Genomic DNA, 16,562 nt, shown 5'->3' with positions numbered 1-16,562 from the left:
ATTAGCACAAACTACTACTGGCCCCAGTTCTCATTTTTAGATACTTTAATTTATGGGCAGCTGATGTCTTATAAACACATGCCTCTCTCCTGTCTAAAAAGACAGAAATAGCTCACTGAAATTCACTGGCACTAAAAAGGAATCAATTTGCCTGTTATGCATCTCTGTGCTCAGTGTGTGTCTGAAGATGCTTCAAAAAAACATGTTAGAACCCTTCCAGTCTAGCTGGCCCTTGAATTACCAGGGCAATTTCACTCAGGTGATGTCATGGTAGGTCTGAGAGGACAAAAATAGGCTTATACATGTCCTGGCTTGCCCAGACATGTTTTTCAGCTCTCCCTCCTTCTGTTTTGGGGAGAATCAACTGCAGGAAAAAGGACAAAGAAACTGGAGCCACTGAGTCTAAGGCCTCTGGCCTGCCCAGACTGGTTGACATCCTATGGTAAACAAGGTACACACACTTAGCTTGTGCAAGACCTATGTTTTTCCCAAATTTGGGCAAAGCAAGCCTATGGCTTCAGCTAATATGGTCAGGCTTGGGTAACTGCCATTGTGGTTGGCCATTCTGTGTCCAAAGGCCCATCGGTCTCGTGCTACATTGACAGAAAGAGATATGCAGGTAAACATAACATGCTTTGCCACTGTATTCATGCCTGCTGCCATTGCTCTCTGCCTCTGGCAGCGATTCTACCATTGCCTTCTGCAGCATTATACTAAAACTGTAAGTTATCTCTCCTGAACTGGCTGGAAACTGCCTGCCTCAAGTTTACCAGGAACGGGCTCTAAATGCCTCCATGTCATCGGCCTGCATAGCCAGCGTGACACCGTGCTAAGACTGCACATCACAAGACATCCTGCCTACACCTGAAAGTACTCTGCCAAGATGGGAAGTCCTGGAGATACATAGATCATCCAGAGGAGCGAAGCTATAAGGCTGACAAGATAGTAACAGAATTCCTTGAAATTGTTTGGGTACTGTCTGAAGCTGTAGCTAGCCTCACGAGTCAGGAGATAATATTTTGTGAGTAAATATTCATAGCCTCTTGTAATTCACCACAGCCTTCTGCCATAAGCAGAAAGGAGCTCCCTGCATCCATCTAGTGGGCAAGTGGCATATTGACTGAAAGTGATATATACATTGACTGCAGGAACCTTCTCTTCCAGTTCAATTAAAGTGAATATATTTGTGCAAGTTATTTCCAGACCTAGTTATTCCTCTGTATGTTTTCCATGGCCATGTGAAGAACCCATTATCATCAGTGGTCGGGAGTAGTGAGAGTTCTGAATATCAACATTAAGAAACAATACTAATTTGGGAATAATATCATCTCACATTAATTAATTACTACTCCATTACAGGTGATAAAAATGGTGAAATGATTAATTAAGAAATAATGTTAATCTTATTTAATTCTAAACAAGTTTCCTATGGAGTTACAGACTCTACACGAAGAAGAATGAGAGCGACTAGTCTGCAATTAGAGAAATCAGTTAAGTTTAGGTTAACTCTTATTTTACAGGAATAAAGAAACAACCCACTAATGAAAACACTTACTTGCTGAGGCATCCCAAAACTTGATTGACCCATCAGCATGCCTATGAAATATTAAAAAATCAATGAGATGGTAAAATGGTTAGTTGGAGTGTTAGAACTCTTTGCTACCGAGTAGAAAATAGATAGTTAACATTAATTGTACTATTATTATTCTTAGTGACACTTTATTTTCACAATTTATTTGAAGCCACTCACTTTACAAACGTGCCACAATTCCTTGTGACAGAAAAGATAAAAAGACATTTGGAGGTTACCTCCCTAAATTCCACTGCTAATGTAAATTTCTCATTTTAAGTAGACTTCAGTTACCTGCATTGCCCACAAGTCACTTGGTATATCTTACCATGTCTTCCTTCTCAAAAGATGCTCTTTATTTGGTGTGACATATGTAAAGAAGATGCCTAAATATGCTGATACAATGCATCATCTAACTGATTTATTTATGCTCAGAATTGAGATTCAGATGACTAGATTTTTTTCTGGACTGTCTCTCAAAGTCTCTGCAATCTAAAGTATAGTACCAAGTGAGAGTAATCCTCATTAGCACTAATGAGCTGTTCTAAAAGAAACTGTAGTAGTGCTTTCACTTTCAGTGAGGCACTGCACAGTTGCAAATTAAATTTTGCTCATAGTCTTTAGAGTAGTATTAAAGGGATCCATCTCAAAAGAGATCAAAACTAATGGATTTAAAGTATTTGGTTGTCCTTTTTGAAACAAAAAATTTGGCTTCCCTTTGGGAACTGAACTCTGTAACTTTTCAATAGACTTTCTATGCTTTAAAACATTACTCAACTATCTTCCACAAGTTAAAATAAAAGTTTTGTTCAGGATATACTGATAGCAAATAGAACCCTATAAGATCACATAATAATAATGATAAGCCCTGCAAAACACTTGCTATTAGTTTGCTCCTACCTTATCTTCCACTTTTGTTTTAATGTAAATGCCTCATGATTATGCAAACGACTTGCCTGCTAAACACAATTTCCTAATGCATTCAAACCACTCTTGGGACATTGTTGTCTGTATGTGGGGAAAAAAAGGTCTCCACTTTTATTTGATCAACTAACAAAGTTATTATTACACTGTGGTGTCACTTACCCTGTAATAATTATCTCTGGATAACTCTGAGTGATCAAACCCCAGTTGCCTCCACTGATAGGCCATTCCTGGAAGGTTAACAAAGACACTGAGAAAGAAAATAACCACACAATGCAAAGCTAAGCCACTGAAAGAACTGCAGATACTGCAGATTCCAGTATTTCACAGAATTTCAAAAAAGTGGCTAAGCATATCCACTGCAGAGAAAAACCAAAACCACAACCCCCCCCCAAAAACCCAACAAAGACTAGAAACACCACCTCTGGCTCTAGGAAGTCCCCTAGCTTTCAGTGGTGTGGCAACTAATGGGAAGACATCAGCAAAGCAGAAGACTATAGGCTTGACATACGCTATATCCTCCATAGACATCTGCTGGGGTTTCCTAGATGGTGCAGGGACCAGAGTGACACTGAGACACCAATATGATGCATAAGTTGAACCTTTATTGCAGGCTAAAACAGTGCTTATATAGAGCTCTAATTGTTCAGCATACAACATGTCTAATTCTGATAGATGGCATGCCAGGGTTTGAACAGGATTGAGCAGAGTTGGGCAGAACTGAATAGTCTGAGCAAATAAGGGTTGAGTAACTGAACTGATAAGGAGGCACAGCTGCAGAAAAGTAACCTTGGGAGGCTGAGCTGTGCGAGGAAACCAGGCTGGTCAGCCCTGGGAACAAGCAATGTTGTGGCTAAGTTGTTGCAAAGGGGCATTAAGGGGGTAGTTGGTCAGGCCTGCCTCTATGAGTGTGGACAGCCAATCTCTGCCTATGTAAGCCTATCAGAAGTACCTGCCCCTGTACCAAACTCCACTCTATAGGTATCTCGCTTAGCTTCAATACATGCATTGACCATTATGCAGCACATGGGTGTAAGCCTGGTGTCTCTCCCTCTCCCACGTGGCCTGCAAGAGAGGCCGACTCAACAGTTGCACATGGGCTGTTCACATGTCCTAGGAGAGAATTGTATTGGCCAGCCCTCTTAGTCCTCTCGCACAGCTAACTTTGTACCTTCTCTGCCAACTTCTTCAAGGTTGTTTTCCTTGACGCTGCACTCCCTTATCTCACATCCCTCTCTACGTCCTAACGTTACCCCTCGTGTTTCGTTACTTCAGATCACTCAGTGCTGCCCAAACCCCAACAGATGCCCACTACTGGTTGTTGTCAAAGCCAGGATGAGTCACATGGAGTTTTTTGGTCTTAGCATGGCCACTCCTATTTTTAGACTTTCTGGTTTTCCATATTTTTATATATATATATATATATATATATATATATATATATATATGTATACACACACACACACAATGTTGTACCTTCTTACTGTAACCTTGACGTTTCTGTCGAGCGCCAACTGAATAGAGTGCAGGTATGAGGTCCACAGGACAATCAGCAAAATATTCACAACAGGTAACTGGAGATTCATGTATAGTCAAGGGATAGGGATTCTCAAAGATAGGGTACCTTTAATGGATAAGAGGAGGAGTCTGTTAATCTAGGACTTCCTTTTATATCTTCCTTCAAAATACAGAATACAAGTTACACACTAAAGACCAAGTTTGCACAGAGGAAAATAATTTCGTGTGAGCTTATGAATAAATAGATGATGAAAGCTTACTGCTTACCCACTACTCTATCAAGATATTGCAGTACTCTAGACAGAACCCCAAGTTTGTAATCTTTCCAGGGTGTTTCTAGAATGCTGCTACTCCCTACAGCTTACTATTTTAAAGCTTACTGTTTCAATGACTTGTGGAAAACACTTGAAGTTACCAAGTCCTAACTGCATTAATGGGGAGTTAGGAATTTATTTCCAAGGCTTCAGTCTATTCTTCCAGAGAGGAGGACTGGAACACTCCGCTTCTCACTTGGTATTATTATATTGTTCTTAAACAGAAAGCTGTCCAACACTTTTTCATAACCTAGTCACATCTCCAGGTTCATTTCCATAAAGTTATAGATAGCAACACTCAGTTACCAATTAGGAGCAAGCAGAGACATAGGCAATCCTCACCACCACCTCCATCATAAAACTGTCAGAGCCTTAATAAAGAAGCTGCCAGTAATAGAGGTTAATATCTATTTGAGAGACAAACAAGGACACAGCTTCTCAATCCATCTAGAAGAAGAAGTAGTAGCAACTAATGAAAATATTCTGCATACAGGTAACTTTATACAAAGCTATCCATACCATTAAAATTATCTCCTAAAGCTGAATGAAAGAGACTTAATTTCAGTACAAGTTGACATGTGTGATGACAGAAGGCAAAAGAAATCTGTTGAAAATCATCTATTAGCTTTGTAGCTTTCTTCAGGTGGGAAACAATATTTCTAAAGCTGATCACAACGAAGATAAGAAGTCTTCTACAAACCAAACCTGCTGAACATTTTATGTTAGAAAATTAAACAAGCCTTAACAGAACTTCCAATTTCAGACTAGGTCAATTCCAGGAAAAAAAACCCCAACCAAACAATATCAAAAGCTTCCAAACACCTTCTATAAAATTTACTTCAAGCTTATTAAAACTTGTTCTAGTAACCTTTCAACATGCACACATTGCAATTGGTCCACCAGAAACAAGTTCTGGATACAGCATATGGCCTATGTAACATACTGCAAACATCTAAATGAACTTGCCCAGTATCTGCAAGGATATTAGGACTAAAATTCACCTTCCAAATCCAAGAGACTTTGTTATTTAAGCTATGACCATTGACTTTGAGGATACCTAGTTACAGGTTTTTGTTTTGTCCTAGAAGGATGCTATTCAGATTTTCTTTTTTCTTCCTTCATTGACCATTGAGGACTTCTAATCAGGACTACTACAAAGATCTTACCCATCTGGTTCCTCTACTACCAATCCCCTAATGGTTGTTACTGCCTGCACTAATTTCAAAACTCTTGATAAAAGAAAAGTAGAAGCTAGAAAGTTTAAATTGCTACCCTATATAGACTGCTTCATGGAAAAAGTAACAAGACTCAAAATATGTTAGGCAAGTACTAGTGAAAGCAGTTATGGGTACTACATTAAAGCAAACTCTTACCATAGTAGTAAACCAGGGAGTAGATGTTACTATTCTAATGTTATGTATATGATATTTATTGCAACAGTATTTGGTTATTTTATGCAATACTGGTAGCAATTAACTTGGCAATAAAATCAGCAAGCTCTTATGTGATGACAGCAAAACTCACTGTCAGCCAAAACTACCTACCTTACCTGAACAGTTGTTTCTCCCTGCTGCCCTTCCCCAAAATTCCAAGCCCACCCAGTCACAGTAATAAAACAGCAATTTCAAAAAATAGATTGTGATACTGAAAAGGCAAAAGTGATCTAAAAGTAATTTCTGTTGGTCAAAAGCATGGAAAAAGTTGTGTGATACTCTACTAATCTAATAAATATTAACTAGACAGAACATGATCTATGAAGATTCTCAGTCCTGCTGAAGAAATCTTACATCTAATATTAAATTCTTTAAAGTTCTGGACAAGGAGGGTATTAGAGTGTATTAAAGAGTTATACAGCAGAAAAGGCTGAACAATGCATCCAACCATTAAAAAAGGACAAGATTCTCACCCATTTTGTGCAAGGTCAATCAGTACTAGGTCCTTTTCTAGGAGAACAACTACAGCATATGGTTCTTGGAAGTCTGAAAACAAGAAAGTAGTTACTTATTATGTCTAGTCAAGAGTAGAAAAGGCACTCACAATTATAGTTTCTGAAGACAAGTTACACACTCACTCCCCCTGAACACTCCAACTTGAGTTTAGAAAAGCCACATTCTCATTTGAATTTAGTACTCCCTACTCTTCAACTTCCTAGAACCATTTAAACAGCTGAAGTAACACAAAAAGGATCATGCAGAGAAACTTGCAAAGTGGTATATTTGAGAAAGCAACAGGTACTGAACAATGACATCCTTGCAGCCTGAAACTCTTTTTCCTTATATTCACAGAGGTTTAAATTCTAACTGCTTACAAAATGCATTGAAATTCAGCTGACTGGACATGAAAAGAAAAAAATTGAGAGTATCTTAAGTTTATCACGTCCTCTTTTAGGCAGACCCCAAATTCTCAACTAAGCAGTTTTATACACTCTAATGGAAGTTGGCAGCTAAAAACACTGGAGTCATCATCAAGATATTACTCTTAATCCAAGACAACTTTCTAAACAATGATAAAAACATCTCCTCTGCAGAGTAGAGATTACAGGTTAGTGATGAACTTCAAGTGACTACTGGAACAAACTGAAGTCAGTGAAATCTGCCTGTGCTCAAATATATATATATATATATATATAAATACAAATATATATATATATATACAAATATATATATATAAATACAAATATATACATATATATAGCACTTCTGCTGCAGTAACTATAGCTTAAAATTGTAATGCTCCTTTTTAGTCCGCACAAGCTTTTAGGTTAAAAGGAATAAGTATGCAAAGAGTAATTGCCATTCTTTTAGAAGCAAAAGGGGTTTTATAATGGACTGTTCTATTATGATGCTTTAGGAAGTAAAACATACTTCAGGCAACAGGAATAACAGATGTTGCTGCAGCCTGATCTCTAGAGATAAAAGCAAGGTGATAGCAAAGAATATTCCAATGGTATAAAATTCCAAAGAGAAAGGGTGAAAACACTGTGAAAGACAGCTTACCATTAGGATACGGTGTTTCACAGAGGGTTAGGAAGTCAACAATTGAATAATCCATTTCTAGCACTGCAGTACTTTTCCCATGCATAACTGTTAAACACGGCCTTCTTCCTACGGTGTCGTATGACAAGCCTCCCGAGAGAATGATGAAAGGCTCTCTGGAACAAAGCATAGATACTTAGAATCGAGCTGTGACAATAAGAAAGACTCTATAGTTTTTGTAACCTTATAATGAAGTTAAATGAGACATCGTTAAGCAAAAATACGTTAAGAATAAAGCAAACTATGCAATGTGTAACTTGGGTGTTTCAAAAGATAAATACTCAAGTCAGACATCTCTTCCAAACCTGATGTTCTCTACTGCTTATTTGACCAATCTTTGCAGCTGTTTGCCAAGATGACATTGGTTTTTTGTTAATATCAGCATACAGTTCAGCAGAAGAGGAACCAGATTCAGATTTATCAACAGCCCAAATTATGCATAATGCAAAACACATCAGCAAGCTCAGGAAACAACAGCCCATTTACTTCAAATAATTACCCTGAACTTTGAAGGATGAACAATTTTGTGAAGAGCATCATTTTGCAGTCACAAAAACATGATGCTCTTGGAGAAGCAACCAGCTGCCTTATAAACTTCAAAGACAGAACATTTTTCAAGCTGCAAGAACATAAATGAATGCCTGTGGTTCTCTCCTTGCTATTACTCAAAACGTTTTAACCATTTACCCCTCTACCACTGTGGTGAAACACACCTAGATCTTAGATCACTCTGGATAAGGGAGGAGAAAGGAGTGATGCACTCTTTGGAAATCACCCAGACTAGACTCAGCCAGCTCTGGAAATCTGAATGAAGCTTATATTTACAGCTTAGCAGAATGTACAAGTAGATATTTGCAGTATATACAGTTATACACAGAAATAGACAAGGTAAAAGGTAATACAGAAACACAACTCCCCTCTCAGAAACCTGACTCCCCAGGAGGGGCTCCCAACCACCCTTCCACTGTCTCCCACCCCTCTACCTTAGCCCAGACGTTGTCTTGTGCCCCAAGAAAGAATGGAGGTTCAGCCAGGGGGGTTAGGAAGCAAGTGCATTAATCAAAGAGATGGAAGGTGAGGTTACAGAGAAAAATGCAGCCCAGAACTCAGGCTGTGCCCAAATGCCTTATCTATGTTTATACTCTAGTTCTTACGCACCTCAGCAAGCCTAAAAAGTGAAGAAGACATCACCACTGTTTCTCTTTCACAGCCTGTGATCTAATCCTTCTCACCAAAACATTCTAGCTAGCTTCAAACTAGCACAACCACTATGCACAACATTTAAGGAATAGTATGCCACAGACCACTCCTACTGCATAATTAAATGGCTGAATATTATTTTTCAGGCTTGAAAAGAGATTAGAGGCTTCCCCTACTAAAAACAGTCAGGTCTATAAAGAAACATTTAAACGTTTTTATCTAATATGCACATAGAATCAACCAGGTTGGAAGAGACCTCAAAGATTGTCCAGGCCAACCTAGCACCAGCCCTGTCCAATCAACCAGATCCTGGCACTAAGTGCCTCATCCAGCCTTTTCTTGAACACCTCCAGGGACAGCAACTCCACCCCTCCCTGGGCAGCCCTTTCCAATGCCAATCACTCTCTCTGCCAACAACTTCCTCCTAACATAATACATAGTTTAGCATTTCCTTTCTTGAAAACAAAAAAAGATGGAGTAAATGTATTCATTGTGCTAGGTAGTTTGTTTCCCAATTGCTGAAAGTCACCAAAGTCACCACCCACTTTATTGATGCTTACAGATAAAATAGGGCATAATATATTTTATAGAGCAGACTAGCACACAACTCAAATTTTGGCCTGGAATATGAGGCAATAGTCAATAAAAGGGTATACTTCCAAGGGAAAATTGCTAGAGTGTAAAATTCCTTTGATCTATGTTTTCATGCTTCCTTTAGTCAGGAACCTTACTGTTTGCTTTGGAAGCAACTAGCATGTGACTATCTTCCCATACAGTCCAAACTGCTTTCACTGGTTAGCATTTGAAACCTAAGTGTGACAAATTAGGTAGATGCTTCTTTCTGAAACCATTCATGAACGGTTCAGTTTATGCATGTGATGCTGTTCAAAAGTCCAGGGCATGGCTTAAATGTACTCTGTGTTTATAGCACTGAAGGCAAAGTAGAGGGAGTTAAGCATTTTGTTTCTTCTGCCTGGTGCTTCCAAAAGTCTTGTGACTGAAGACTGATAGAATCAAAGACTCTGGCTGTATGAGAAAGATGCCTTAAAGGAATGGCTGTAAATGAGGATGATCAGAGGGCTGGAGCACCTCTCCTATAAGGACAGATGGAAAGAGTTCGGGCTGCAAGAGGAAGAGGCTCCCAGCTGACCTTCATGTAGCCTTGCAGGATCTGAAGGGGGCCTACAAAAATTTGGGGAGGGACTTTGTAGGCTCTCAGGGAGTGACAGGACTGGGAGGAATGGAGCAAAGCTGGAGGTGGGGAGAGTCAGACTGGACGTGAGGAGGAAGTTGTTGAGCATGAGAGTGGTGAGAGCCTGGACTGGGTTGCCCAGGGAGGTGATTGAGGCCCCATGGCTGGAGGTGTTTGAGGCCAGGCTGGATGAGGCTGTGGGCAGCCTGCTCTAGGGTGTCTGTGCCCATGGCAGAGGGGTTGGAACTAGATGATCCTTGTGGTCCCTTCTTACCCTGACTGATTGTATGATTCTAAATTAGAACATGGGTCTACCAAGTTCACTATTATGCTTCCAAGAGTGGTCAAAACTGTATTTCTGGAAGAGGACTAAGTTTTCACCAAGTTTGCATTTAACCTTCAATCTTCACAGCAGAAGACAACCTTTTATCATCAAGCCCATGAAGTAAAAGCAAAGCAAAAGGAGAAACTTTAATTTAACCTGGTATTTTTCAGGGCGCAAATGAACAGAAAAGCACTTGGGCAATGTACTCTCAGTATCTCACTGTCCTGGAATGGTTTACTGTAGTATTTGTCTACACAAAAATCATTATTTTTTTTTTAGAGCAATATTGGTGCCAGAACAAATTTCAGTAATTTTTAGCCTTGTGGGTCTTGACAAATTCTTATACTTGTGGGTAATGACAAACATCAGTTTCTAAGTTTCACTGATCACAGTGTAAACTGCATGTTGATTTCTCTGGGGTTTATCTTCAATGTAATCACATTCTTTTGCCCAGGCTTGCCTCAGTCTGTACCCTTATTGAGCAGAGAATGGAAGAGCTAAAAATAGATTGCACTGATCTGTCACATAGACTTCACAGATGAATCAAAGATTAAAGTGGACTTTAATCTGCTGGAAAGATTAAAACAGGTTTATGCATGAAGTTTTCCTATTTTCATGCATCCACAGATTTACCATTGGGGCTGTTTGAGCTGATTTCTAGTTCAGACATGAAAAACATTTGAAACAGAGCACCTTAGAAATGGAAGCTCTGAGAGGAGAGGTAAACATTGTAGGGATAGGCCACAGAATGGCAACAAAGATAAATAAATGTCATTTCAGTGGAGCATCAAAAGCTTTAAGTCTGGAAGCACAGCTTGGACCTTCCCTTTGCTGCTTCTGCTGTGCCCACTGCTGTCTTCCCCCGCCGCTGTTTTGGCTGCTGCTGCTTTTGCTGCTTCATCATCCCTTGACCCCTTCCCCATCTTCCTTAAGGTTATTGTATTTCTGTAGTTGTTTGCTCTTCTTATACTGTTATATTTAAAGTATAAGAAATACAATTTCATTTTTCCTAACATTAAAAAAGAAATTAAATCCATGTTGCAGTGAGTTTACAGGGGAAGGGAACCATCCTAACCCGGGACAACCATCAAAGCAAACTGTGTTTTATAATGAAATCCATAGAACATTGTCTTTCAGTGGTGATATTAATTGTATTAAAAAGCTAGCAGACATAAATTGAAGGGAAATTTGTAATTTGAGTAGACAAATAAAACTTCATGTGAATAGATGAGACTGTAACTATCAAAGCTGGATTGTTTTACCTGCCTGAAACAACAGAAAGCACTTAGTAAAAAGCAGTGCTCTCTCAGGATTGCTGTGCAGCATTTCAAACAGCTGCTAATAGTGCTGCTTCTTTCCAAGAGTTCTGCTTCAGCACGTTTGGAATCAGTCCTTTCACTTTAGATTTCCTCATCAGTAAATCTGTGAAGGTCACTTGGGGTAGGCTATTTAAAAGAGCACTACAAAGCAGGGTAATGTCTTACTGAAAAACAGTCAGAAAACACAGAAGTTGTCTCCCAGCATAGGATGTTTCTGCTCAGTTTTAATAGTTGTCAAATATTAGCCATTTTCTAGCCATCTGGATGTGACAGGACAGTCTATACAGATGTCTGGTCACTGGTGCCTGTTGGCCTACTTTTCTAACCATGAGTGAATTTGAGAAGCAAATCCCTAATAATAAAGCTGTAAAAGACTTCAAGAGCTAGCTCACTTTAGGACTGGAAATCCTGAAGTAGTGGTGAAGATAAATCACAAGTTCTTTTTGAGAAATGTGGTTTTGAACCAAAAACTTACACAAGCAAATCCTACTATTCAGTCTAATCTAGAAACCTTGTTACTGCTGTAACCTCTGGGTGCCAGTTACCAGGGACTGACAGGAGTAGGGTGAATGGAGCAAAGCTGGAGATGCGTAGGTTCAGACTGGGTGTGAGGAGGAAGTTCTTCACCATGAGAGTGGTGAGAGGCTGGAATGGGTTGCCCAGGGAGGTGGTTGAGGCCCCATGCCTGGAGATGTTTAAGGCCAGGCTGGATGAGGCTGTGGGCAGCCTGCTCTAGGGTAGGGTGTCCCTGCCCAGGGCAGAGGGGTTGGAACTAGATGATGCTTGTGGTCCCTTCCAATCCTGACTGATTCTATGATTCAATTACATCCATTCATCTTGCTACAGATTGACTAGCTCTACAGCCAGTAAGTGACTACCAACACAATGCCCTTTTGTACTATGTTTTACAGGCAGACTTTTGAGCTGAAATTTCTATTAAAACAGACCTCCAACAGAAAAAACCCATGATTGGGCAATTTTATCATCATACTCATGTCAGCCAGAGTAAAGACTATAAGGAGCAGAATCTGGAAGGGTAGGAAATGGCATTAGGAAGGTCGAGAGCTTCTCTGGATTTGCTTCAGACATGAAAATATGCATTAAAAAAACCCTGTGGAAACCATTTCAATACAGTTTAAAAAGTAATCTATCTTTAGGGCTCATCACAGAGATGGAGCATTTTAGATTAATTTCAATGGCTAAAGAACAAAGTGTTCTGGCAGGCTAATAGGCCTATGAGATGCCCTGGCTTGCCCCACCCTTCTGTTGATGGGGGAAGCAAGGGCAGAGGGAAAACAAAGGCTTGGGCCCTTATGTCCCCTCTCTAAGTGATAAACAGCTACCCACAGGTGTTTAGGTGCTTGTTGGTGTCTTGCCCAAATAAGGGTGAGCAAGCCCTGGGCTCACCTAATATGGTCAGTTTGGCAAATGCCATTTTGATTGGTGAAGCTCTGTGAACAAAGGAGCCTTTGCAGTCAGGCAAGTAATACAAATTGAGTTAAGTTGCAAGCAGTTGAGCTGCTCCTGTCCTGCTGTCTCTGCCTCACAGCTCTTGGGCAATGTGTTCTGCTCTGCCTCGTGCTTCAGACCAGCTTAGCCCTGATGTTTTGGGCTTGAACTACCTGGAAAATTAAGCACCTCAAGCTTCCCAGGAGAAGGCATTTAAGTGCCTCACAACACGGCAAGAAGTGCCACCAACATGGTGCTCTCTGCACATCTGCGAGATCCTGCCCGCACCTCTGGAACCAGGATCAGCTCAGAGATCCTCTGCCTCTTTCCCAGCACCCTGGGAAGATCTGGAAGCCTCTCAAGGGCCAAGCAGTTCCAACACTGCTGCAAAGGAGTCAGGGTATAGCTTGAAATTCCTACTCCACTGCAGTGAGTAGCACAGACTTGCCCTAGGGCTGCAGGTTGCCTATTTGTAAGTGATGCAAAGCCATTTTGTGGCTAAACTTTTCCAGCTTTTCCTGATTTTCCTAAATGAAGGAGTTGCCCAGATGCATCCTTGGGAGGATTTTCCTGACTGAATTAGGACCCAAATGTAACTCATTTTTAGAGAGTTGTTGGGGGGGAGCTTTCCAGAAATAAAATTAAGTACATATTGTAGAACTCCTGCCTCGTTAATTGCCACAACTAAAATCACAAAGACATTATGCTCTGGGATTGGAAAATTATGCTAGTTTGTGGTTTTGATCCACTATCCCAAGTATAGGAAGACTGTCAATAGTAACCTTTCTACATATATTGTCCCAGAAATAAAGCTAGAGACATAGTATTGCAGGTTGATCAGCTGGGTTTGGAGACTTTACAGGCACTACCTCCAGTAACCTCAAGAACCCAAAACTAGCACAAAGCCACAAACTTCAGATAAATCAGATATTTTGTAAAACCCAGAAAAAGCCTCATGGCCTCTTGCTTCCCTGTAGGGAGAACAGAAGTGGAGGGAAAAAGTAAAAGGAGATTAGTAAGAGCTGCAACAGTAAAAGGAACAGTGTCTGTCCAGAGCATGTCCACAGAAGGGTGACGAGGCTGGTGAGAGGCCTTGAGCACAGCCCTACGAGGAGAGGCTGAGGGAGCTGGGATTGGTTAGCCTGGAGAAGAGGAGGCTCAGGGGTGACCTTATTGCTGTCTACAACCACCTGAGGGGTGGTTGTGGACAGGAGGAGGTTGCTCTCTTCTCTCAGGTGGCCAGCACCAGAACGAGAGGACACAGCCTCAGGCTGTGCCAGGGGAAATTTAGGCTGGAGGTGAGGAGAAAGTTCTTCCCTGAGAGAGTCATTGGACACTGGAATGGGCTGCCCGGGGAGGTGGTGGAGTCGCCGTCCCTGGAGCTGTCCAAGGCAGGACTGGACGTGGCACTTGGTGCCATGGTCTAGCCTTGAGCTCTGTGGTAAAGAGTTGGACTTGATGATCTATGAGGTCTCTTCCAACCTTGGTGATACTGTGATAGTGCCTATGAAGGGTTGCAATCTTACATTCCTTCTGTGTGGTTTTAGACACCTTTCCTCAAAAGAAAGTTTATCAGCATTAGAAGCAGTAAAGAACACCAAATGTAATCACATTAATGAAGTGTTTTCTTTATGCAGAGATCCTGAAACAAACCTAGATCTTAGATCACTCTGGATAAGGGAGGAGAAAGGAGTGATGCACAGCACAGAAGAAATGAACATGGAATGGTTACCTGCTGTTTTTCATGATAAAGAAGCTAGCTGAAATAAGTTAAGTATATATTAAACAGTACATCTTCAATATCTTGTACGTTTTATGGGCTTGCTTTGTTTTGCAGACTATGTTGTGTGCTGTTTGCATAATAGTTAGAGTGCACTGCACTCAAATAAACAGGTTTATTTGATGTGCTGCTTATATACCTTCTGCAGCTAGGAAAAAAAAAAGATCCTGTCCAGCAAAGATTCTCCTCAGGGCTTAAAAAATTAAACCATGAATGACAGATGACAATGCTTTAAAAGTTAAAACTGTACCATCACAGTATCACAGTATTATCAGGGTTGGAAGAGACGTCACACATCATCAATCATGTTCATACCTAATTGATTTCAATCAGTAAAGAGAACACACAAAAAATTGAAGCATTCAAATTTAGCCCTGTGTGCTACTTTGAAGCTAGAACGTTTTGGTGAGAAGGATCAGATCACAGGCTGTGAAAGGGAAAAGCAGTGGTGATGTCTACCTCACTCATAGGCTTGCTGAAAGGTGTAAGAACAAGAATCCAAACATAGATAAGGCAATTCCGCTGGGGAGCTCAGAGATGCATATTTTTTCCTCTCTCTATCCTTTCTGCTGCTTCTTTGATTAATCCACTTTGCTTCCTAACCCCCTGGGTGAACGGTGGAAGGGTGGTTGGGAGCCCCTCCTGGGGACTCAGGTTTCTGGGAGGGGAGCTGTGTTTCTGTATTACCTTTTACCTTGTCTATTTCTGTCTATAACTGTATCTACTATAAATATCTGCTTGTATACTGTGCTAAGCTGTAAATATAAGCTTCATTCAATTTCCAGAGCTGGCTGAGTCTAGTCTGGGTGATTTCCAAAGTGTGGGGGGGGCGGGGAGCACTCAAACCATCACACTCATCTCACCTTTCAGTAGCCAAAGCCACTGATACTATATTTATGGGTACATAAATCACAGAATCATTGAGGCTGGAAAAGACCTCCAAGATCATCAAGCCCAGCCTATAACCCAATACCAGTACATCAGCTATGCTGTCTAACACCTTATAATTAACTAAACCATGGCACTAAATACCTCATAAATATATTAATAGAAACTTTGACTATTTACTACTTACTAATAAGAAACAAGTATTCTATACATTTGAACACCTAGAAACCAAACAGAAGCAATACACAACCCTTGTAAAAAGTAAAAAGAAAATTACCTTATTGTTCACAATTTCAAGGAAAAAAAACAACTTTTACAAATAACTGAAGGAGTTTCCACAACTATTTCATTTTTATGTTGCATTCTTTTTGCTCCAAGACTTTAAATCACTTTAGAACCATGAATAAGTAATCTTGTTCATACACAGTTCATGTAATACTTCATTCTTAATTGTAATCCTGTAACAAAATAGGCTACTCAAGACACTGTCATTCCATCCGAGTCTGTTGTTGCAACTGATGCTTTGTAACACTCTAAATATGCATAATTAGGTGCAATGTAGGGCATAAATAACTGCACTCTACCAGAAAAAAATTCTGTAAATAGTATTTTTGGGAGAGAAAAACATATTCAGAACTTAGAACATTTTGCCTCAGACTACTACGTGTCCCAGTTCAGTTTTCAAGCCTGTGAAAAGACTGAAGGCAAACAGACCAAGTCCCATAGCAGAAAGGAAGCATGTAGATAATGCATTAGCAGGATCTTCACCAAGGTTAAGCTTTTCATACAGTGATTTGTTCACATATTCAGCAATACCTGACTTAGAAAAACTGTTTCAGCTGTTTTCCCATAGCTCAGTGCCACGAGGCAACTACAGGGATATGAAGCATCTCCTCAGAGAGTTGCCTTCTTTTTTCCACACATGTTAATTCTGCATACAAAATGAGTCTTACCCAGATCTAGTTGTTTTATATTCCACCTTAAGAATAGGTTTGCAGGGCTCTGGCTTCTTTCCATCCTTCAACTGCTTTCCTAAAGTGAATTATTT

General features: G+C 40.3%; 1 protein-coding gene across 4 annotated transcripts in view; it reads right to left on the bottom strand.

Moving 5' to 3' along the window:
- STXBP5 (syntaxin binding protein 5) overlaps positions 1-16,562 on the bottom strand; it is a 131,157-nt gene that overhangs the window by 48,232 nt on the left and 66,363 nt on the right. For all 4 annotated transcript variants that reach the window (XM_064158271.1, XM_064158274.1, XM_064158272.1 and 1 more), the window contains 6 exons: positions 16,468-16,546; positions 7,323-7,477; positions 6,233-6,305; positions 3,971-4,118; positions 2,657-2,724; positions 1,556-1,596 (listed from right to left, as the gene is read on the bottom strand). In XM_064158271.1, the coding sequence (XP_064014341.1) occupies positions 1,556-1,596; positions 2,657-2,724; positions 3,971-4,118; positions 6,233-6,305; positions 7,323-7,477; positions 16,468-16,546 (564 nt within the window). The remainder of the gene's footprint in view (positions 1-1,555; positions 1,597-2,656; positions 2,725-3,970; positions 4,119-6,232; positions 6,306-7,322; positions 7,478-16,467; positions 16,547-16,562) is intronic.

The sequence above is a fragment of the Pogoniulus pusillus genome, chromosome 18, assembly GCF_015220805.1.
Source record: "Pogoniulus pusillus isolate bPogPus1 chromosome 18, bPogPus1.pri, whole genome shotgun sequence".
Classification (NCBI taxonomy): domain Eukaryota; kingdom Metazoa; phylum Chordata; class Aves; order Piciformes; family Lybiidae; genus Pogoniulus; species Pogoniulus pusillus.
This window is presented reverse-complemented; position numbering and strand designations above follow the sequence as displayed.